This window comes from Semicossyphus pulcher, unplaced genomic scaffold (assembly GCF_022749685.1).
Source record: "Semicossyphus pulcher isolate SPU_LCO1_2020_fin unplaced genomic scaffold, fSemPul1.0.p SCAF_2, whole genome shotgun sequence".
NCBI lineage: Eukaryota > Metazoa > Chordata > Actinopteri > Labriformes > Labridae > Semicossyphus > Semicossyphus pulcher.
In genome coordinates, this window is record NW_027211693.1 from 26,639,417 (window position 1) to 26,662,245 (window position 22,829).

The window sequence follows — 22,829 nt, forward strand, 5'->3', positions numbered from 1 at the left end:
TCAGATACTAACACATCTCACGCACTTGATGATGGTTTAAACAATCGTGTCACTCATTAAACATGAGTCCTCTGGCGTGTGATGTGTCACCACAGCTCATTTTCCCTGCAGCTTAAAAGGTCTGGTATTATATTTCACAAAAATGCAACAAATTCCTCTGACGCTAGGTATTCAAAAGCAATCAATCAAGAGCCATTTTTTCCCCTTAACACAAAATGTACTTGCTGGGCTATTAAGGAATCCACATGTGGAACACCTGCTGCCATCCTAAAACAAGGTGTCATTTGGTTCAACTGTTCCTTTCATTTGACAAAAATCTGCATCTCGGGATATTTGAATAGTAGATTGGATGCCTTGTATGTTTTTGCCTTTTTCACATTTCTCAAAGCCGTAGAATTTTTCCATGTCCCTCTTCAAAGCGACACTCGGCAAATGAATGCCCATTATACTGCATCCATCTGCCGCTTATTGTTTCCTTCAATTGTAGCAGGGAACAATTCTCGTGACGCTCTCATCCTCGAGCATTCTCCACTCCCTGAGCCCTTTGTTTCATTCTCAGATCTGACCGTTTTGCAGTCAACCCCCCACGCCGAGTCGACCTCTGTTAATTGTTCTCTACCTCTGATGATGATTCTCGGAGCGCTATCCTCAGCAACCACATGTTTGTGAGGGCTTATAAAATGACTGGTGTGTGCGCGTGTGCTTTCGAGAGCGCGTGTGTCAGTCCGCTCAAGGGGAATGCGAGCTTTGACTTCTTGCTAATTACCCAGCATGCTCTCTGTTCTGTGGTTAATTGTCCAGGTCCTCCTTTCTCTCAATGGGGAACATGGTTGGAATGGAGTGAAAACACATCCTCTGTTCTTCTATCTGTCTGTCTTCTAATCTACATCCTCCTCTCTTATGTCGCTTTGTGCTTCTTGGGGATGCAGATGAATTGTTTGGTAGCACATGAGGGCCGATCTCGGGAAAGAAAACCCACATATTTTTTTTTTAGTTTCTGCGTGGGTTGGCGCCTAACTTTGAGTCTGTGCAATATATGTGTCAGCGTGCAAGGGTATGCAACTTCTGCATGTACACGTGTGTGTTGCATGTGTACGACAGCATGCATGACACAAGGTGGCGATGGTTGGAGTTGATGTGGTAGGCGAATGGGAGGGTGGAGGTGTTGCCGCTGCTGGCAGCTCAGGAGAAAAAGGTGGGGGGTTTGAGGGGGGTCTCTGTCAGCTCTCTCTAATTATGTGTGACGTTTCCATGCTGGACCACTGTCAAAAAAGCCCACAATATTCACACAAAAACACACAGACACACATAGAAGCAAACACACACCCCAGCCTAATGATACAGAGTTGTGATTGCCGGCTGCCTGCTATGATAGAACCCCTCCATAGTCCTCCGCAACATAAATCAATGTCAATTACCTCCCCAGAGCACATTAGACACTTTCCATTCCTACTCGTAATTAGTATGGCCCATAGACATATTCCCATCCCACATCAAGCTCACAGTGGAGCTACTGCACACAAACAACAAAGCAAAAGAGTGAAAGGACTTAGTGTGCAAGTTCAAATACATACCAGCACATTTAATCATATACATTGTGTTGCATGGAATGAAAGTTATTCACCAGCTCACCCTCTCCTCGCAGTCACACACACATTAGTGGTATCGTAATTAATTACCCCTGGCCATGCCATCACAGAGCGCGACTGTGGCTGTGAAAATGAGTTGCAGCAAAGACACATGCTGGTTGACCTTGGAGTGTGTATATTTGTGCGTATACACGTGCTTTCCATGCGCGTCCATGCTTTTGTGAGAGAGTAGATTTATGCACGCATATTAAAATTGATGGCAGTGACACTGAGAGGCTGGTATTTTTAGACAATAACCTCATATTTCTTTGCATGCCATCTCCTTGCGCTCTTTCAGCCTCTATCTGTCTGGAGATTTTTTTTTTCCTACTTCTCATTCTCCTATTTTCCTTGGTGTCACGCAGCGTCCCTGACAGGTAAAGGGGGAAGAATGAGTAGAGACGAGGTGGAGGAGGAAAAAGGAGAGGAGATTCCAGCAGGATACCAATCCAACAATCAGTGGCATGAGAGGATGAGAGAGTACGAGAGAAACAGAGCACAGACTGGCTGAATAATTGATACAGAGTGGAACGTTGCTCCCAAACCGAATCTTTATGCTTTGAGCACATCACCTGTTTACACCAACTGTTTCCAGACGCGGCAGACACACGTACAGACACGCTGTTGTGAAACAGCAGTTATTAAAGACATCAAAAGAAAAGGAGACCACACAACAAAGTGCAGTTAAGCACTATCTTAAGTAGCAATCATCAGATCCAGCCACAGCAGTGGGTTATTACTGGTCCTGCTAGCGGAGTCTGAATAAAAGAGACGGTAAGATACAAGAAAAAGAACAAAGTAATGACACACATTTGTGCACAAACACCTGTTTGTTGACTCCATCTGACTTAGTGCCTGAAGTGAGGCACATGTCTTGGACCTGAGGCAGACTTTGCCAAGAATCTTGTGTCTTTAAACTCCACTTGACACTACCTCACAAAGAAAGAGATTTCGATCTAGACCTTAACTTTAACACCAATGACTTGTGGCTTTACTTGTACTAAGCCTTTTTTCTCAGCTAGCAATAGCTTTCTATCCTCCTAAAGCTTAAAGATTTAAAGTTATTTTAAGAGAAAGTGTACAGCAAGTAAACCCTTCATTCCTCTGACAAAGAACAGGCTTTGAATCAGTTCCACATTGTCGGTAAAGGTGAAAGAGGCAATGGACAGACAAAACAAGACGTCTCCGCTTGTTTCATACGTTATTGTGTAGTCGACCAAACACTCACAGCACCAAGCAAAACATGATTCAGAAGACAAAGACACAAAAAATTTCAACCGCACTTCACATTTGAGTAAACACAGAGAATAGTGAGTTAAGGCGAGCCGTAACGCGATTTAGCTAGCTAATGTTTAAGCCAATGTTAGCTAAGCACAAATCAATGAGCCCTCAACAATGTCAGGGTCATAATATCTTTGGGCTCAGATTTGGCGGCATAGATGATGTCTTTTTAAATCATAAAATACTTGGCAATATCTGATATTAGTGTTAGCTATCCGTCACCTAGCTAGCAGTAAAGTTAGCTTAACTGTGCGTCTGTTTCTAACTGCACATTGACTTATTTAAGACTGGAAATAAAGTGTAGGACGTGGTCGTGACTTGATTTGACTTTAACCTTCATAGACAAGTCTTTTTAATGTTGTCAGTTGTCATTATTACCTGTACTTTAGGCGTGCTTACTTTCGGTCTTACCTCCTAATAGAGGAGTTAGCTAAGAGTCTAGCTAATGCTTGACTTGACAACTTGGTAAAATGGTAAGTTTAATGGTACCAGAAGCAAAATAAATTTTGGAAAAATTCTGAAAGTAAGAATTGTTGTTTATCCGTGATAACATGGCCAACATCAAAACTGAAACGAGGCCCGGAGAGTTTTTTCTCTCTTAGCAGAATTGTCCGCACTCCCAAGGTCAGAAACGCACTGAGATAAAGGTAGAAAGAGCAAGAAATAAGTACCAGAGCATGCACACCAACACACAAACACACAAACAAGAAAGTTCCACAAAGACCAGGAGACAAAAAACTCCCTCTCCTCAGTCAAGTTTGAGGCAATAGAGTGACCTCGCTTCTCTGATCTGTCACACTCACCTGAGGGCTATCTTCTGTCGTACCACCTGGAGTCTGTGTGGGGGCTTCTCCTCGCTCCCCGTGCGTGCTGTGAGCGTGTCGAAAAAGATGTCACAAAAGTGTCGCGGAAGTTCTTCTTACTGTGTCCTTGAAAAGTTTCTTCAAGTGCAGTCTTTCATTTTCGCACTAATATCGATATTTCTACAAGGTCAGATCAGAAAATAAGGCTGAAAAGAAGGCGGGAGGGACACCTTTTCAGGAATGAATGGAGGAAACATGAGTGGAGAAACAGTTAGATGGAGAAATGTGAAAGCAAAAGCAACAGGAGGGAGAAAGAGTAGCGGCCTTGGGTGAGCAGGTGCAGTGGTAGCAGAGGATAATAGGTAATATAAAGAAAGGGATGATGGTTCAAATCCCTCTTTTATCCTCTCTCTGAGCTCTGACCCCATCGGGGCGATGAGGACAGGAAAGGAGGGAGGCAGTGGTCATAAGTGGGGTGAATGGAGCCGAATCGAGGGGAGAGAAAAAAAGGAGTAGAGCAGGTGGAGGTTAAAAAGAGACCTTGGACTGGAACGAGCTGAATTGGAGACTAAATCAGTTCAAGGATGTTCAAACCCATATGGCAGGAAAGGTTCATCGGAAAGAGAAATTGGACAGAAGCTTGCACATATGTGACCCTGTCATCTGGCCTGTATTGGGTGGCAGATTGGTGTGTCTGCTCCGTGTTTACCTCTCCAGAGTGTATTTTTAACCCTTACATCAGCACCTTTACGTCATCTTTTTGTGACCTTTTCTCTCTCTTTTTTTTTTCTCTCTTTAGGCACTTCTTGTTCAAGACGTCGTCAGGAACCACCCCTCTCTTCAGTAGCTCCTCCCCCGGTTACCCCCTGACCTCGGGAACGGTGTATTCTCCGCCCCCTCGCCTGCTACCCAGAAACACCTTCTCCCGCTCGGCCTTCAAGCTAAAGAAGCCGTCCAAGTACTGCAGCTGGAAATGTGCCGCGGTGACCGCCATCGCAGCTGCTGCGCTGCTGGCCATCCTACTGTCCTACTTCATCGGTAAGTGATCACAGAGCCGAGTTTTATTCATGAAGATTAATCACATTCGTTTCAATTAAAGGGTTTCACACAGGCCACTAAAATGTGAGAGTACACCAGAAGTATCTCTAAATGAACACATGCTTAGTCACACGTGAATATCTTTTATTTCAGGTTGGTTTGTCCTGTTTGCTCAGCACTGACCCAGACATGAAATCTGCCTTTTTTTCCATTCAAACCGCAGCAAAAAAAAAAAAGTGTTTGTGCCTAAACACAAAGCAATTTTCTGAAGCGTGAGCTTTTTCGCTGTAGCCAAAGTCAAAATCAGACTCAGCAGGAGCCCTGGCCTCCACTCAGCAGCAGTAAACAGCCTGTCAGACATACAGAAAGATACATAAACTGCACCATAGTGGGGCTGTTTCCGCAAGCAGGTATCAGTCAAGGCAGGAATCCTAACAGACCCCAGCAGGGACATGGATGTTTTTTACTGATCTGAAGCCAATACAAGATAGTCATCCTTAAAGGAACGGCGGATACTCAGAGGAGAGCTCTTACCGAGTCTCTCAGGAAGAGATGGCTGTCTACAAGTGGATGTGTTGGAAGGAGAGAGAGAGAGAGAGAGAGCATAGCTTAGAGCGTGTGGGCGTTTGTGTGGGCGTGGATTTTATTCCTCCTTGACCTCATTCACTGGACAAGAAATGGCAGACCTGCATGTGTCTGTGTGTGCCTGTGTGTTTGTAAAGTAGACAATAGAAAGGAGGAGGAAACAGATGATGCATGTATGTTTGAATGTGTGTACGTGTGCGTGTGTGTGTGAGTGAGGAGGCAGATGTGTCACTGAGCCGTTGATTGGCCTCTTACCCCAGAGACCAGAGGCAACAGATGGGGGGATCTTTGGAAACAGTAACATCAGCAGAAAGAACAACCCCCTTATTGCCTGCGCATACATTATTAATCTAGTTTTACATTATTTATAAATATATATAGATATATATTAATATATTTATACGTCATCATCCATCAAAGCATCCAAAGTGAGTGTGCATAACAGTGTGTGTGGGTTTTGCTCACCAGGATGTGTCCAAATTGCTTATGTGCACTCAAGTCTGTGCCTGCTGTGTGCATGTGCTCGTGTGTGTGTGTGTGTGTGTGTGCCCTTGAGAGTGGTGTGTGTCCTCCAGAGCAGATCAAGGCCCCCTCGCCTGGGGCACACAGACAGATCCATCCTCTCCTGAGCCCTACACGGTCACACTGTGCTGGACAGCCACATATGGAGCTGCAAAAACAGGAGAGGGGAGAGGGGAGGAAGGCTGCAACTACCGCAAAGTTCACAGCACCTCCCCCTCCCGTAGATACTTGAGGGCAGAGACGTAGTGGAGCGTACAAACATCGGTTTATCCATCTTATTTTATTAGCAGAAAATTGCACACTTGGGGCTTTAATGACGCAAACATTTGTTTTTATCAGAGAACATATATTTGTTAATAAAATAAGCTGCTATAAGTTAAATAAAGAAGTAATTAGGAAGAGAAATCAAAAATTGTTCTTATCTGAGAACATAATTGCTGTCTTATCCACGTTTCTTCATCACTGCATCAGTGTTAGTGTGCCATCTGGATACTTGCCAGGTACATACAACTTGTTTACAATAGTGCCTGTCTGTCTTAGTAATTGGTAGCATTAGCTTATACGCCGCACAAAGAATGCGTAATGTATAGGTGTATTTATAGATGCAAAGAGACTGCTGCTTTTTATCTCTATACAGTGTGAATGTGCGGCTTAAATTTGCATCTTTGAATTAATTTCAGTGAGTTAGGAGCAGTTTTCCTTTAAGCTCCACTCTCTGTGTATTTACTGTTTTATAATGCGCCAAAAGTCAGCGCTTTACCGCCAAACTTAATTGTGCAAGTGGCTATAATTCTGTAAGCAGCACAAGGCTGAATCGTACTTTATTGCTATTATTACGTCTGCTAACTCTGTGGCCTCTTTTCAGCTGCTGTAAGGAAACCGTTTTGCTCTGCTGTGTTGTCTGTGCCGAACAGAGCTGTAGCAGTGCTGCCAAGCCTGAAACCCTTGTGTTTACCTAGCTTTTTGTACCGTTAATCGTGCAGCGAGTTTCAGTCGGAGGAGTTCACTGCTCATAAGGGGGGTTTTGTGCTACCTTGTCTGTGTGTTTTGTAAGTGTGTTTGCGTGTGTGTGCGTGGGAGCCCAATACTCACTGGGGGGATTGTTCAGAGCACCCAGAGCCATGCAGCGTGAAGAGGACCCCTCTGAGGCGTCCACCCAGGAGCCCACTCATAAATTACAACAGGACACATGTGCCTGAACAGCACTTTTTTTGTGCACGTGTGTGTGCTTCCCTAAGAAAAACCTAAGAGATGAGTGAGCTTGTGAGGCTTTTAAGGCGTGCCGGCCTTCAAACGAGTTCTTACTTTTATTTCTCGAGACCACAAATAAGCTTCAGATATTGACTTAGCAATCGTCCACAAACACACACGTACGCAGGCACACCGAGAACCTTTTAGAAAAGGAAGGGACCCAGCATGCTTCAGGAGGAGCACAGTAGACGACATCTCTTTGAAGCTTATTCACTGTGTCCTACTGCTGGAATGGAGCCGTGGGGACGAGATAAGCACACACACACGTGGATACACAACATGGAAAAACATGTGCAGCTGTGTGTGTGTGTGTGTGTGTGGTAATGTAAATGTGTGTTTGTGCGAGGTAGAGAGAGGTAAAGCATTTGGTTCCCGGCTCCAGCAGAGTATGGCCTCCTCTTTACGTGTGAAGGAATGACTGAACGGTTGGAGGGAGGAGGATAAACGAGAGTGCTTGTTCTTCATTCCCCTGGCGTCTTGTTTGCTTGCTCCGCATGGAGCACCGGAGCCAAAGGAGAGGTGGTTGCTAGGATACAGGTGAGCGGTTGGCATACAGGGGGAAAGACGGGTCCGTCATTGTGAACGGCAACCTGGAGAGAGCGAGATAGAGGAAGGCGAAGGGAGAGGAAGAACGAAAAGTGTTGAATAGAGTTGGAGCAGAGAGGAAGAAAGGAGATGCGTCATTGTTAACATGTAGCCAGAGCAAAAAGGAGGAGAGAAAGAGGAGGATAGATGACTGGGGAGAAGGAGGAGAGACGGGGGAGAGGAGGGCTGATGCAGATATGTCACTGTTGGCGCCGTAAGGGATGAGAGTGCGAGATTGGAGCAGGAGCAGGAGAGGAGCGAGGTCTGTTGTTTGCACTGCCGAGAAAAAGAAGTGGAGCTGCTGGGGAGGAGGAGCAGGAGTGACAAGACAGCCAGGTGTGGAGAGGAGAAGCTGAGGGGAGGCAGAAGGAGGAGAGATGAAGGAGAGCGTGGCCTCCCGAGGCTCCGTCACCTGGAATATCTGTGGGACTAATGTCTCCTAATTGATCACAGCGAGCGGAGAACAGAGGGAGCGTGACAGAGAGAGGAGAGGACAGAGGGAGACTGTGGAGGACGAGAACAGGGGGATGATGACAAAAGAAGTTAGGAGGGATGAAAAGATAGAAGGATGAAAGCCTCAGAGGAGAGAAAAATGTACAGAGAGGGGGAAAAACAGACAGGAAAAGAGATGCATTGTGGGTAGGAATGAGAGGAAAGGCGGGTTTGATACATAGATGAAAGATCGAGGACATGTCAGAGTAGTTGAGCCCAGGTGGAATGTTTTTACACACACACACACACACACACACACACACACGCGCGCACACACACATACACAGGTGTGCCCTTGAATACAATGAGTAAACTTGCTAGCGGGCGCTTGTGTCACCTTTGCAGGGGTGTTTGGTGTGAATGTGTGTGTGATGGCTGAATTTGTCGGGCGCAGTAGCACTCTCCACATGGTATTGTCACCACTGATGAATGGGAGCACAGACACGCACGCACACACGCACACACACACACACGTGATGTATTTTTAGTCTTACTCTCAGCTCCCCTGTCTGTTGATTAAACAGACCCACACACGCACACACACAGACACACACACACACTGTCATCGAGGTTGACCTTCATGCCTCTAAGCCGACCGCTTTCCATCCATCACTGCTGTCTCGCTGTTCCAGACTGATCACAATCGCTTACTGCCCATTCGTCCCGGTTATAAGTGTCTCACTCCAGCGCGTTCACACCGCTGCTGGCTTACATAATAACATGTTAATGACTGTAATAATGTCCAATTTTATAAAGCTCTGCTTAAATATGCCAGCCATTACTCTAATAACAGCAGTTAGCATTATTTTAAAAACTCTTGAATGTGTTTCTCATTAATCAGAATGTGGGAGATGCTGTGAGAAAAAGTAATAATATCACAGCTGACAAAAAAAAAACATGGTGGCATTTCAGGAGAGTGTGTCCCCGCATTATTCTAGTGTGGTTTTTTATCTAATGCAGGTATACATGTGGAGAGGAAAATGAAATAATATAAAAGTAAAGGTTAAATTTGTTTATTAGGATTTATTAAAGACACTAACTTGGCTCACAGGCCTTCGTCTGGGATCAAATTCACAGTGTGAAAAACACAGCATGGCTGTATCAACCAGTCAAAAAGCAGTCGTATTTAAAACATCTAAGACAGATCAAAATTGATTAAGATATCAACTCTTAAAGGACCAGATCACTTTGAAAGAATTTCCTCACATTTTATGTCAATAATCCTCCAAATTATATATATTTTTCTTCACAAAAAGACACTGATCCTCACAGATTGGTATATATATATATTAGTCTTGCCGGATTGACAGCTTAAAGAGCAGCTCCATTCATGTTTTAAGACATAAAATGCTCTGCTTGAAATAATAAATTGTGTCTGATGATACGTTTAATTACCTTCTAAAAATCCTCCCAAGGCATCTCCTCCTTCTCCCTCATTAAAAATTCCTGAATCTGTATAGTCCCCGCCCACTATGCACATTTCCAACCGCCCCCTCCGTCGCAAAACAAAACACGTCTCTGCCATCATTTAGCGGCAACTTGCTGAAACTTAGCTAGCTTGAAATGTAGTAATTAGTTGTAGAAATGTTAACGTTAGTAGTCAGTAGTGAGTTACAGCTGGCTCGCGCATCGCCAAAGTGGTTTCCATAGGTTACACATAATGATATGCATAGCGTCATCCCGTCCATTAACCGGAATGGCTCCTTAGGTTTGTGACGTCTCAAACCTGCCAATCTGAAAACGTGTTGTTCAGCCTGTCCTTGGTACACTGCAGTTTAAAAGCAGACAGGCCCAGCCATGGAGATGACTGCTGATGTTGTCCCTGATATGTCTTGTAGCACATGAAGAACACCACATGGAGATGTTTACACGGTTAAACCCTGATTTTCACTGGAGGGGGGCTTTAATACAGCCTTTACTTGGTTTCTTGTTACCTTTTTTAGTAAAGCTTTCAAACAAAAAGTAATGTTCCCTTCTTGGATTTGAATAGTTTTGGCAAAGATATTAGAGGAAACATTATTCATCAAATTACAAAAAAACAGCAAAAACTGGGCACACACTAAAAGTCATACAGTATTGTAGCAGGAATATGATTATTTCAGCTCATGTTTCATGAGTTGTAAGCTATTGGACCAAAGTTTGATGTTTCCATCTTGAAGTGTTTCATCTAAATCGTTTTCAGAGGCTTGAAGATGTTAATCTATTCATTATTTCACAATAAAAAAACAAAGTTTTGACACAAACAAGAAAATCAAATGTTTCAGAATCATTCTCTTCTTTCCTCGCTTTTTATTCATCTTGCAGCCTCACAAGAGTCTTTGTGACCCGTCGGGGGGTCTCAACCCGGGAGCTTGTCTATGAGTTGCGAGTTGTTACCACAAAGAAATGTTCCCTTGTTGGATTGTTTCATTCTGTGATGTGCTGAGGTGGAACTAAGATTAAACGGAAATCAGAGGAGTCACACGCCGCTGCAGCAGAAATATGAATAAACCCTGGGGGGTCCTGACCCAAAGTTTGCCTTCGTACTTCTGTTAAAAGAGAGAAAGCAATGAGAGAATGCAAATGAGTAGCTAATTACATATCAAAGTTTTTACATTTTTCATGAACTATCTAATTTCTCCCACTTTTTAACAAACAGAGAGCCCCTGAGTAAGTGGCCTGTCTGCTTGAGTGGTGTCGCACCTGCAGGTCTCGCAATGTGGCTGCTTTCCAAACGCAGCACCTTGACCCCAAAGTCCCCTCTCACTCTGCATGTGGCTTCCCTTCTGCTGATCCAAGGTGGAACAGCTAGAGGTCAGGATGTGTCGCTCATGCCAGTGTGTGCGTGCGTGTCATTATACTTTCGGTGTGTGCGCTGAGGTGCGAGCACGGCCGGGCATATGGTGAATTCAGGAACCTGGGCATAAGGATCAGACGTGGAGCGGGTGTCTGAAGCAGCAGGGCCTGTCGCAGTGATAAAGGTTGGGATCTTACCACACGATGCCAGTCCAGGAAAAGGGCAGGGCATGGCCAGGACCAGGCGCAAGGTGCTATACCATCTGCACTGAGGGATAAATGGGTCGCCTGCACTGGTCAGGTGACACAAAGCATGGTTCACACTTGTTCCGACGGTACGTGGTGTAAACATCAGTGTCCGTCTTTGACTCTCTGGACGTGCATAAAAGGAAATATTTTTGATGTGAGTATGAATGCAGCATTTGCAGGTTGACGTCACTGCTGAGCGTCAGTTGCATGGGCCCATTTCATTCATCTATTTCCTCATTCATTTATTCATTAGCGCTGGTCTTATCGGACCAATCGTTAGTCCAATTAGGCCCGTGGTGTTTCACTAGTCCTGTGTTCCAAACAGGAGATGGATGAAGGCAAAGTGAAAGAAATCCCCATCCTGTCCTCTCCTCTCTCTCTGTCTCTCATTTTCCTTTGCGTCTCTACCTCCGTTGGCCTCCAGAACGCACTCCTTCCTCCATCTTTCTTCCTCACTCATTCTCTCTCACTCTCTGATCTGCGATAAGATAGCATAGTTCCTCATATCCTGTTTCTAATACAGATCGATGAGAGGGAAAGGACTGAGGTAGGGAGGGGATGAGACGCAGCAGAGTGGGTTGATGTGGAGAGGATGAAGGCGAGGCGGGTGGGGAGGGAGGGGGGGGGTCAGGGTGGAGATATCTGAAGAGGAAATGAGGATTCAGAAAGGAGGACATCACTCAGATTCACATCTCTTTTCATTTAGCCCATCACACGCGCGCGTGCACGCACACGCACGCGCGCACGGCTGCATCTGCGTCAGGCCGTCTCAATATTTCAGTGCCAATAAGGAAGCCGTTTTCTGCTGTGTGATTGAGTGAGTTGCCGTCTCCCTCCCTGCCAGACACACACTGTGTTCTTGCAGGTGAGAGCTGCAAGCAACTCGCGTAACCTTTTGTGTTGCAGTCAATTACAGTTCAGTTGCATCAGCTGGGTGAGGAGGTCCCGTCGGGGGTTGCAGTGTGTGTGTGCCGGCGTGCGTGCAGGCGGGCGGGCGTGCACTTGTTGTTAATATCATGCAATTTTAAGCATGCATACACAGATGCACACACACACACAGTCACACACTTAGTAGCAGAGAAAATGTCTCGCTCAGTTTATATGACCCCCAAGGGCAACAGCCAACCGCCGCCCCCGTCGCTCTGTCTGAGACTCTAAATGATCTCAGCAAGCAGCGCCTTCAGAACTTAGTGAGAGAGAGAGCTACTTTATTTATAGACTACATAAGTGGATATTGTGTTGTAAACTCTAAGAAATATCCCAAATGGCCGGAATACAGAGAATCTAAGGCGGCGCGCTGCTTTTTCCTCAGTCCCTCCGATATTAGCCATGCAGGCCTGTGCTGCAGAGATAGAGGACGAGGTGCGACTGATACTGAAGGAAGCAGAGGAGGTGTGTTCTCTCAGGTGGCTGCTTTTTGTGCATGTGTTTTGGTTTGGACAACAAAATGTCTAGCAGCTTGCTAAATGAGGGCCTTGGAGATGAAAGGGAGGGGGGCGGCAAGGTAGAAAGGCAGGGAAGCAGGCTTCCTAAACCAATTAGCAGCCGGGCTCTGGATGGGGGGCTAGCTACAATTACCGCCCTAATTGAGGTCAGAGTTGTTAATTTAGTGGTGAATTAGAACAGTTAATATGCATTTATCAGGATGGCCAGGGGAGACGGCGAAGAAAAGTGTGCTGCCTACGCGTGTGTGCGTGCAAACACTTGTGCTCTTTGTGTAATTTCAGTCGCATTGCAAGAGATTACGCAGGAAAAAAACATGCAAGAGGCCGTCCTCTGCTTTTGGTGCAATTAGGAGCAGAGCAGTCGGTTCAATTGGAGATGCTGCCGTTTAAATAGGCAATGATATGGTTGAGGTGAGACGGAAAACGGGCGAGAGACATTAGAACAAAGGGAGAGAGAGGGAGTTTGAACAGTTGGAACATGTTCCAGAGAACAGAATGATGATGATACAATATTTTCCAGTCAGGGGACCCTCGGTGCACAAAGTCACCTTTCTCCATCTCTGCCGCTCTCTCCTTCCTCTCATGCAGAAATCCATTTACACCCTTTAACTCGGAGACGTATAAATATTTCGGCAAACACATGTAGCCTACACACCAGCATTGTATTTCTGTCTGATTGCCCGTGTTGTGAACCACTTACTGTCAGAGGATGAATCACGACCATCTTTTCTCACCCAACCAGTCAATGAATACAGGGCCACTCATCCTTTAAATCTTTTCTCTCCACTTGCCATCTTCCTCTCCCTCCCTCATCTCATCCGCCGAGGCCCTTATTCATCTCTTCCTCTCTTCTCTGCAACATCATCTGTAGCCTGTTTCCCTGCTCTTTTTTTTTTAACCTCAGGGGATTTTATATGTTCTTTAATATTCTCTCAGTTCTTGCTGTCCTCCAGTATTCTCTCTGTTCAGCTCCTCTTCTCTGCCAAGGTTCAGCACGATTTCTCCGAGAGCTCCTGACCGTTGCCCCCTCTCCGAGGCCGGCCGCCACCTCCTCCTTTTCATCTCCCTTGTCACTCCGTCCATCAAACCGTCCTTTTTTTTTCTCCTGTCCTTTTTTCGTCACAGGATCACGTGTGCCGCTGCTGTTTCAGATGCGCTCTTTTGCAGACGATACCGGCAAGCACTTTGCCTTTCTGAATTATGCATCGAGATTACATAAAAAAAAACCTCATGAAGCAGCTGATCTATTTTTAATCCCACTGGTTTTGCTTGTTAAACCTGCTTCGCTGTGATCTTTCCTCGTGCATGTGTGTGTGTAAATGTGTGTTTTTCTGTGTGTTAAAATGAACATGAGAGAAGGTTTTAAAAAAGTCAGACTGTCTCTCTTGTTCTCTGTCAAGTGAATTCATTTCAGACAGGCTTTACTGGCATGGCATTTAATAAAGCCTTCCAATGCAGCTTGAAAACAGTAATTACGGCAATTATGATCCGAAAAGAAAATGCTTAAAATTATGGCAACACAAAGCTAAATACATCAATTCCAGCGGTTTCATTTTGGCTTAAATTACACCCTCACAAAGTTACAAGTGTTGTTAAAAAAGTGGGATGGAACGTGTAAAGAGAGCGATAACAAGTGTGTCTTTTTGTCCCTCTTTCTTTCTCCGTCTGTCTCTCCTGCTCCAAAGAAACCTGTTGACAAAACGTTGGCTTTGTGCTCCTGTCGCCAAGGAGTAAGAGTGCCATCTATCGGTCAGCTTCTCACAGCCACCCAGGGGGGGAAAAATCAGAGAGGGAAGAAAAACCTCATTTGGGGAAAACCACACATGTGCACCGACCCTGCAACACACACACAATGAACAGGCAAACACAATAAGCTAACTATAGGGCCGACTGATGTGTTCCTGGGGATGACCTAGATTGAGAGCACCGTCACAATAGACTCACTATTGCTTACTGTCTCTTGCTGATTCAATGGGTAATCTTTCCATCGACTGCTCCCCTTGATACCATCTTTGCGCGTGCGTGCGCCTGCACGTGTGCGCGGATGCATGTCTGCGTTATCTACAAGAAAGGACAGGCGGAGATAAGAAGAAATGGCAGAGGAAAAGGGGTGGGGGTTAAAAGGGAAAAGAGGGAGCGGGATGAAGGTCAGCGCGATGAGAGAAAAGAGGGCAAGAGGTGGATGTAGGAGAAAAGAGGGGGAGGAAGGACACTGTAGTTCCTCTGCATTCTCTCCCTCTCCTCAGTCTCTCTTGTTCTCTATACCGATCCCCCCCTCCGCCGATGAAAAATAAAAAAGAGCTGACAGTGGAGGCCCGGGCAGCAGCCGAGGTGTCAGCGCTTTCCTTTGACCAGGAGCGAGGGAGGGGAGATAGAGGGAAACAGAAGAAACGTAAAAAAAAGGGAAGAAACAAAGAATAACAGAGAGAGAGAGAGAGAGAGGGGACATGGAGGGTGAGAATGAGTCTGCCCCTGCAGCAATACCAAAAGCCGCATCCTCCTTTTCTTGCAAGTTTTACGCTCATCCCTGTGTGTGCAAACCTAAGGCGGGTGGAGATAGAATTTGACAAGAGGGAAATTGATTCTCAGGCTTCAGATGCAGGTGTTAGAAGGAGCATGTGGTGGGGATAAGGCCAACGCTGAGAGGCATGCAATAACACCTACATAATGCATTGAACACAACCGCACATACATCCCATGTGCATCCCCCAAAGCTCACGTCAAACTATTCATGTATGCTTACAACACTGCAGGTGCATTGTTCCTTTTTCCTGCAACATTGTTTTAAATATTCAAACAGGAGAAAACAACGTTGTTCTACTCAGAAGGTAGTTCAAAAGCATTTGAGATCATTTACGACACTCAAAGGAAACCTGTCGCCCCCTAAAAAAAAATGCACAATCACTTAACTTCTACTTCTTCAGGAGGGGAAGCAACTGTTTTCTCACCGTTCGTTCTCTTTGCACTGTTTCCTCTCCTGTTTTTTCTGGGAGGAGGAGAAACTTGGCAGCATAAGGCTATGGAGGGAAGACGCACAGGAGGAGCGAAGAAAAAAAAAGGCTGACAAAGTGAAGAGCGAACACACTCGAGCAGTCTTATTCCTTCACTGCACAATAACACACAACGCAGGACAAAAGAACGGGAGCAGGTATAGAGGAGAGTCATGGTGCGATCTCTTCAGAGACCAATCTGTCACTTGCTCTCCGCGAGATGGTGTAAAGGCTCCAAAATAAAAGCCGGAGACGCTGTCAAGTTGAAAGAAGACTGTGAGAGGTGGAGGTAAAGAAACGGGAACAAAAGGAACGATCTTTATTGTTTTTAATTGTCTGTTTTGTAAGACTCGCCTCCGTTTTTGTGCTGTAGGTTACCTGCCACTTTGTTAACAGCGTTTCTTGATTGATATGCACCAACACGAGAATAAAAGCAGCGCTCTATTAAAGCGGCGCTTGTTTCCGTATAAATGACAGATCAGACATGGAGGGTTGGCCTCCTGTATTTCTTTTTTGGCTTGATGAGCCTTCAAATGTGGCTTTTTTTTATACCCGACTGTAGAGAAATTCAAGTCACAGTATGTCCTCACACTCTCTCTCTCCTCCTTCTTCTGCCTCTCTCTCCATCTCTCTTTTGTGCGCAGCGATCAACTTGCTGGGTTTGAACTGGCAGCTGAAGCCGTCCGACGGCCCGGTGTTAAACAACGGACTGGGAGCTGGCCTGCCTGTCAACAGTGATGTGGCCACGCTGCCCTCTGGAGGCAGAGGTAAGAACTACCAGCACACACAACACGCAGAAAAATCCTCACTGTGCATGTCGAGTTACTAGGCAAAACTCAGCTCTGTAAGACGTTACAACGTGTTCACGGAAGGATGAGGCTGGAGATAACCACATTTCTTTTTCTAAATATCAACAATCCCATGAGAAGACCAAAAGCAAACACTGAATTACCCACAAACCAACATTTTCCCTCCTTTAGTTTATTTTGACATACCACACATACGCCCTAGTGCTGTAAATACCCACTAGCATGCGAAATGTGTATAAATCCGCAGCTGAAAATAGTCCGCAGCAAATGCAGCTTTTACCCCAAACATAAACCAATACAGTTTGACCTATTTTTGAAGATTTATGTCTTCAGATGGAACAAATTTGCCCGTGGCTGAGAGCCACAGACAGGAGGAGAGTCCGAACGCGCTGAAGGACAGACAAACACATTGTTTGATTTGTTACACCAGCCTTTTAAATGCTGTTTTTATGCTGTCTTTAATGCACTAAAGCAGTCTAGTAGATTTCTTTCGCACCCAAACAGGCTCAAACCCACTAAGATATTTTCATAATTCATGCCACAGTACTAGCTGTGCTATCAGTGTGTGCTGTTTAACCACTCCGCTGAGTTGTGTCGAGCTAGCTTTATCGTCTCAGTCAGCAGCGAAAGTAAAACACCAACTGCACGCCCCCCTCCCGTGTTTCTTTTAAGGCCCCCATGCGGTTCTCCATCTATTCTTCTTTCTCTCGCTCAATCTCGCTCTGTAACACACACAGCATGTACTATAGGTACGTGTGGGCTGCTGCTCTGTGTCTGTATTCTGTATTAATGAGAGGACTGTTGTGTTGTGTTCCCCAGCCGTCTAGGCCAGATGCTGCTGTTGTTCTTCTCATTGTTACTTTTTATTTCTTCGCTATTCTGCACACAAACACACACACACACACACACACGTCTTTTTCTGTCTGGGCCCCAACACTGTGCGCTGTTAGATGACTGACCTGATTGCAGGATGCTGTGTGTTTCTGCGCGCCTGCCTGCGCGTCTGCTTGGAAAGCTGTGCCCTGCAGTTCCAGCCCGCTCTCGTTTTAGCCGAGACAACAAAGTCCACAGTCTTGCCGGCTTTTCTACAAAGGCATCATTTTGCATCCCACTGTCACATGTAACAACAATCATTGTTGCATAAACTGTAGACACACAGTTTGCAAAGCTAACGGGGCTCGTCCTCTACTATTCGATGGCCGTGAATTTTTACAGCAGATTATTTAAACTGTGATGATTAACTATTGACTGAAACAATCGATGCCTATAATCACAGATTATGCAGTTTCTTTTCCCCTGGCTCCAGGTCCGTGGGCCGGCCGGAACAGCAGTATAGACACGGGAAACATCGAGGTCGGGCGGCGGGTCACCCAAGAAGTCCCTCCAGGAGTGTTCTGGAGGTCCCTGCTCCACCTCAGCACACCCCAGTTCCTCAAGTTCAACATCTCCCTCGGCAAGGACGCCCTGTTCGGAGTGTACATCCGCAAGGGCCTGCCTCCCTCGCACGCACAGGTAACATCTGGCCCCGGCTAGATTTCCATCCTCTACACCTTTAGGCGATTGGATTAATCACAGAATTATCCTTTAATCACGAGGAATCCTTTATCTTCATATTGATCAGCGTAAATGGAGAATATATTATTAAATAGTAGCTTGTGTCATGGGACGTCTTAAAATTCATTTGTGATTCATTATAATAGTTGTTTGAAAAAACTCATTTAGTCGAGGATTTACACTTAATTAAATTTCACAGTAATGTAAGTTTTACTGCCTCTTATTAATTAGAAACCATTCAATTAACAGCAGATTTGATTTGTAGAATGAAATTATTGCCACCGTTACACAGGCTGACCTGACTTAAGCTGCTAAAGACCATGAAGTTGTGGCTCCTCTGCAGCAATAAAAAGTAGTGTTTGCAGCAGAAAGCCGAAGAGAACGACAGCCCTCAAGATCTCTGTGTCGCACTCTTCATGCTTCCCTGGCGATTTCCAGTCACACTTATTTCCCTTACTTCTTAATCCCCCTACATATACAACTGTAGGTCATTTTTCAAAGTCTAAAAAGTGCCAACACAGCACTTCATAGTCGAATCATAGATTTCATACTTGCAATCGCACTTCCACTCAACCCAAACCTCTCTTTCTTCCTGTCTTTCTTCCTCCTGCAGTATGACTATATGGAGCGCCTGGACGGGAAGGAGAAGTGGAGCGTGGTCGAGTCTCCGCGGGAGAGGAGGAGCATCCAAACTGTGGTCCTCAATGAGGCGGTGTTTGTCCAGTACCTGGACGCCGGTGCCTGGCACCTGGCCTTCTACAACGACGGCCGGGAGAGAGAGACAGTTTCCTTCAGCACAAACGTCATGGGTGAGACAGAGGGGAAAGTTGTAGTAGCGGACGGAGGGAGGGGATTTGATGGGTCGGTAAGAGGGTGTTTTGCACCGTCATTTAGGAAATAGAATAAGTAGAGACAAGAGGCTATTGGCTACAATTGATGCTGATTTAGAGAGTGCTCCACCGATTTAGCATCGGCACTCCTGCAGTGCAACACTGTCAGCCTCTTGATGGACAGTTTTATACTTTAAAGTATAAAAATCAATGCGATAGATCCAGAGATCTCGCCCTTTTTCTCCATAGACTCTCCCTCCTTGTCAAAACCAAGGGGGTTTTATGCAGGCGTTTTATGCTAGTAGCGACTAATGTAGCCCGGAGCTACTAGCCTCAAGCAGAGTCTTGGAGCGGTCTGCAGAGGTCTGCTCGGCTCACTTTCTTCTAACTCCACACATCCTTTTTCAGACTTGTAGGCTTAAAACCCAACAGACACTGACTCATGTGACATCACTTGAGGCTGTTTATTACACGTCCTCCAGAGCCTTTACAGCATATGCAGTAGCATTCCTCGGGACCTGTAAACAGACTTTGATGTGTAAAATTGGTGGAGTGTTTCTTTAAGAGGGACATGGTAGCATTTCTTTCCCCAATTTGTCAAAGACTTTACACATTCACGGGGTGCAAAAACACTCACCAGTTGAATGTGCACAGTGTTGCCAATGGCAAGACGACTTTAGCAACATTGTCAAGCAGGCAGGACCGCTTAGTGAGCTCAGAGATTTGTTTTTGCCAAATCGTCGCAGGATAAATTGATCGAATGCAGTCAAAAACAAAAGTAGTTTTATCAGAAAGTGTAGAATCACTTTGGTGGTGTTTGTTCATGTGTGAAGACAATGAAAATTAACCAGCAGCAGAAAATCAATTGTCTCGACCCAAATCTGAAACCAGAACAAAGATGAATCCAAATAAAATACCACCACAACCCTGTAAATTGGTTGTTTTCTCGGAGCTGGAACGGCGCCCCATATAATTTCAATTGTGTTGGAGGCTCGAGAGCGAGAACAAGGAGGATGGATAGAAAGAGTCAAGCCGAGGGAAAGAATCCTTCACTGTCAATATCTGGCGGTGGAGCTTTCAGCAGTAGGAGTTAGAGGAGAGAAGGAGAGGAAGAGGCGGCCAGGGCAGAATTAGAGTGAGTAGTGAGAGGGGGGGGAGCCGGAGGAAAGACTATAATGGCGGGGGCAAAGCCAGAATGGAGTGAAGTGGAGTGAAGGACGGGAGGAGGAGGAGCTGAAGAGGGGAGTGAAAGACAGGGTGGCATTAGGGTAAGAGGGAGACGTGGGGATGAGATTTTTTGGGGGGGAAATTGCTGAGGACAAAAAAGGAGAGAGGAAGTGTTAGAGAGGAAGGGCAGCGTGGATGGGATGAGTAATGCTTTGTGTAGGACGAGTGGAAGCTGGGAAAGGCGGAAGGGACGGGTAAAAGTCCAAAAAGCCTCTTTATCATTGGCATCGACCCTGTTTCCTTCCACCAAACTGTTCCACTCTGGTAAGTGGGTTAAGAGGCACTAAAGGGTGGATGGAGCACGGAAGTCACGTACGCACGAGGCCAGAAACACTCACGCAAAGTTCACTAGATTCTACCTAGCTGCACCCGAACAAACACACACCTGAATGAAGTATTTATGACCTCGGTGGGGCCTGAGTGAGGAGGAAATACACAAAAAAAATAGGGAAAGCGCCAGAATAGACCTCTGCTCTTCTTTTCGGATACAGTGTGCAGAGATATTACAGAAAGGTAAAGGATAGCAGCTGTGAAAAGAGATGCATTGACTCTTTGAGATGGGCATTTGATGTCAGTGTGACTGTGAGATTGCAACGCCTTGACTCCATTTGTCGTATCTTAAACACTGAATGGTGCCAATGTTTTAATCGAACGCTTTTGATGCCTGCCATCAAAAACTCTCTCACCCCTCCCCTCTCTCTCTCTCTCTCTCTCTCTCTCTCTCTCTGTCTCACTTTGTCTCCTTCACAGATTCAGTGCAAGAGTGCCCGCGCAATTGCCATGGTAACGGAGAGTGTAATTCTGGCGTGTGCCACTGCTTCCCAGGATTCCACGGCATGGACTGCTCCAAAGGTATTAGCTGCTTTGCAAATGTGTTTCTCCCCGTCGTCAAAAAAAATCGGTCCATCTTGCCATCTAATTAGACGAGCGGGCACATTTCAGCTCCGTGCGGCGAGTAAGAGAGGATTAGGGAGCGGTAAGATGGCGCGTGGCCTTAGGTGGAGCCGAGACAAGATGACTGATGATGAATGGCAGCTCCCCCGGCTAACGTCTCCCTGGCTCGCCGCTCACCTGGGATAGACAGCTTTGATGAATAGTTTAGTTACCTCTGCCTGTAATTACTCTTCATGTCACTGCCACTCGCCAGCCCCTTAACCACTCTATTCACCCCCCTGATGGTGAAGTGCAGGGGGGGGTTAGGCGGGTGTGGGTGTGTGTGGGTGGGCGGTGTTGCTCTTCACTGCTTTGAGAATCTCTAAAAAGGCTGCTAATTGTTTTCCTTTTGTCACACTCTGGGTTTAATCTCCCTTCTCCTCCCTGTCTCCTCTCCTCCAGCGGCCTGCCCGGTGCTCTGCAGCGGCAACGGCCAATACGACAAGGGCTCCTGTGTGTGCTACAGCGGCTGGAAGGGCCCAGAGTGCGATGTCCCCGTCACGCAGTGCATCGACCCTCTTTGCAGCGGCCACGGCACCTGCACCGACGGCAACTGCGTGTGCTCCATCGGCTATAAAGGGGCGAACTGCGCAGAGGGTGAGCGGAGGCAGGGTTACGGCACGGTGATCCTCAAGGATGTGTGATAGTTTCATTAAAGCGCCTGTGCTCGTGGGTTTTGACAAGTCAGAGTGATTATTTTGAAAGGAACATGAGTGTTTGCACCACAAACAAACACATCTCACACATCCACAACCTTACCTCCAGATAGACAGCTCATCACGGCGTAATCTTACTGTCTGTTCCCTCCATATATACAGATGAAGTATGATGCTGCAGCCAACACATCAGGCATTTTATTAAGGTGTGAAATTGCTTCTATTGATCGTTTTTAAAGAAGGATCAGGCCCCCACATTCTCTGTCGTCACAAAGATATAACACAGGAGAGCTGGACTGGGAGTCAGGGCAGAGGTGCGAGGTGAATATGTATGAAGAAACAGAGAACTGAAGAAAGGGAGAGTATAGAGCGCAGTGTGCCGAGGGGTGAGGATGAAGAGAGGGAAAGAAAGCAGCAGAGTGACAGACAGAAGAAGTCAAGACACAGGGCCGGAGAACAAGGTCAGCATTTTCTCCTGCTCTTCATTTTTTTCCCTCCATCTCCCTCTCATCCAATTTTTTTTCCCGCCTCTCCTCTGGTCTCAAATCTGATATTCATCACAGCAGAGTCCCTCAAACAATTTACCTGGAGTGCCAGCGACATGAAAATCGATAGCTGTGATCCGCCGTTTCTGCCAGGCAAACAGAAAATGGAGGGGACGGTGTTATGTGCGAGCCCGTGCTGTTACGAATGTGTGTGTGTGTGCGTGTGCGCCGGGGTCAATCACGCCTGGGGTAGGGGGAGGAGGAGGAGTGGCGGCGAGGGAGGTGTCAGAGAAAAGAGGACGAGAGGAAAGGAGGGAAAGTTAGAGCGAACGGGACGGAGCATCGAGAGGACGCCAGAGGAGGGGTGGGTGGGCGCTTTGCCGGGAGGAGGTAATTTGTCAAATTGGTTTTCACTCACTGCTCGGACTCGGAGCTGCCTGTCAACCTGGCAGACTGACAGTGTCAGATTCTCCCTCATGTATTAGCACATACACGCATACACACTAATGCATACACAAGCACTCACACCTAATAATGCGTCAGCGCGGCTCGCTGCTCTTTCAGAGTGGAATGCATTTGCTGCTCTGCCCCAATTATAGACTCAGCTATTCATTATTGTGTGCTTTAATTGCCTTAGTAATATGCCTGGTAATATTTTCTTTTATTTCATTATCTTTCTGTGTACACAAAG

At 46.1% G+C, this 22,829-nt stretch overlaps 1 protein-coding gene across 2 annotated transcripts in view; it reads left to right on the forward strand.

Annotated features, from left to right (window-relative positions):
• tenm2a (teneurin transmembrane protein 2a) overlaps window positions 1–22,829 on the forward strand; it is a 111,706-nt gene that overhangs the window by 57,950 nt on the left and 30,927 nt on the right. Inside the window, exons 4-9 of one of the 2 annotated variants that reach the window (XM_069670430.1) lie at window positions 4,512–4,750; window positions 16,289–16,411; window positions 17,739–17,965; window positions 18,621–18,816; window positions 20,815–20,916; window positions 21,400–21,594. In XM_069670430.1, the coding sequence (XP_069526531.1) occupies window positions 4,512–4,750; window positions 16,289–16,411; window positions 17,739–17,965; window positions 18,621–18,816; window positions 20,815–20,916; window positions 21,400–21,594 (1,082 nt within the window). The remainder of the gene's footprint in view (window positions 1–4,511; window positions 4,751–16,288; window positions 16,412–17,738; window positions 17,966–18,620; window positions 18,817–20,814; window positions 20,917–21,399; window positions 21,595–22,829) is intronic. The other variant, XM_069670431.1, reaches the window with a different exon arrangement.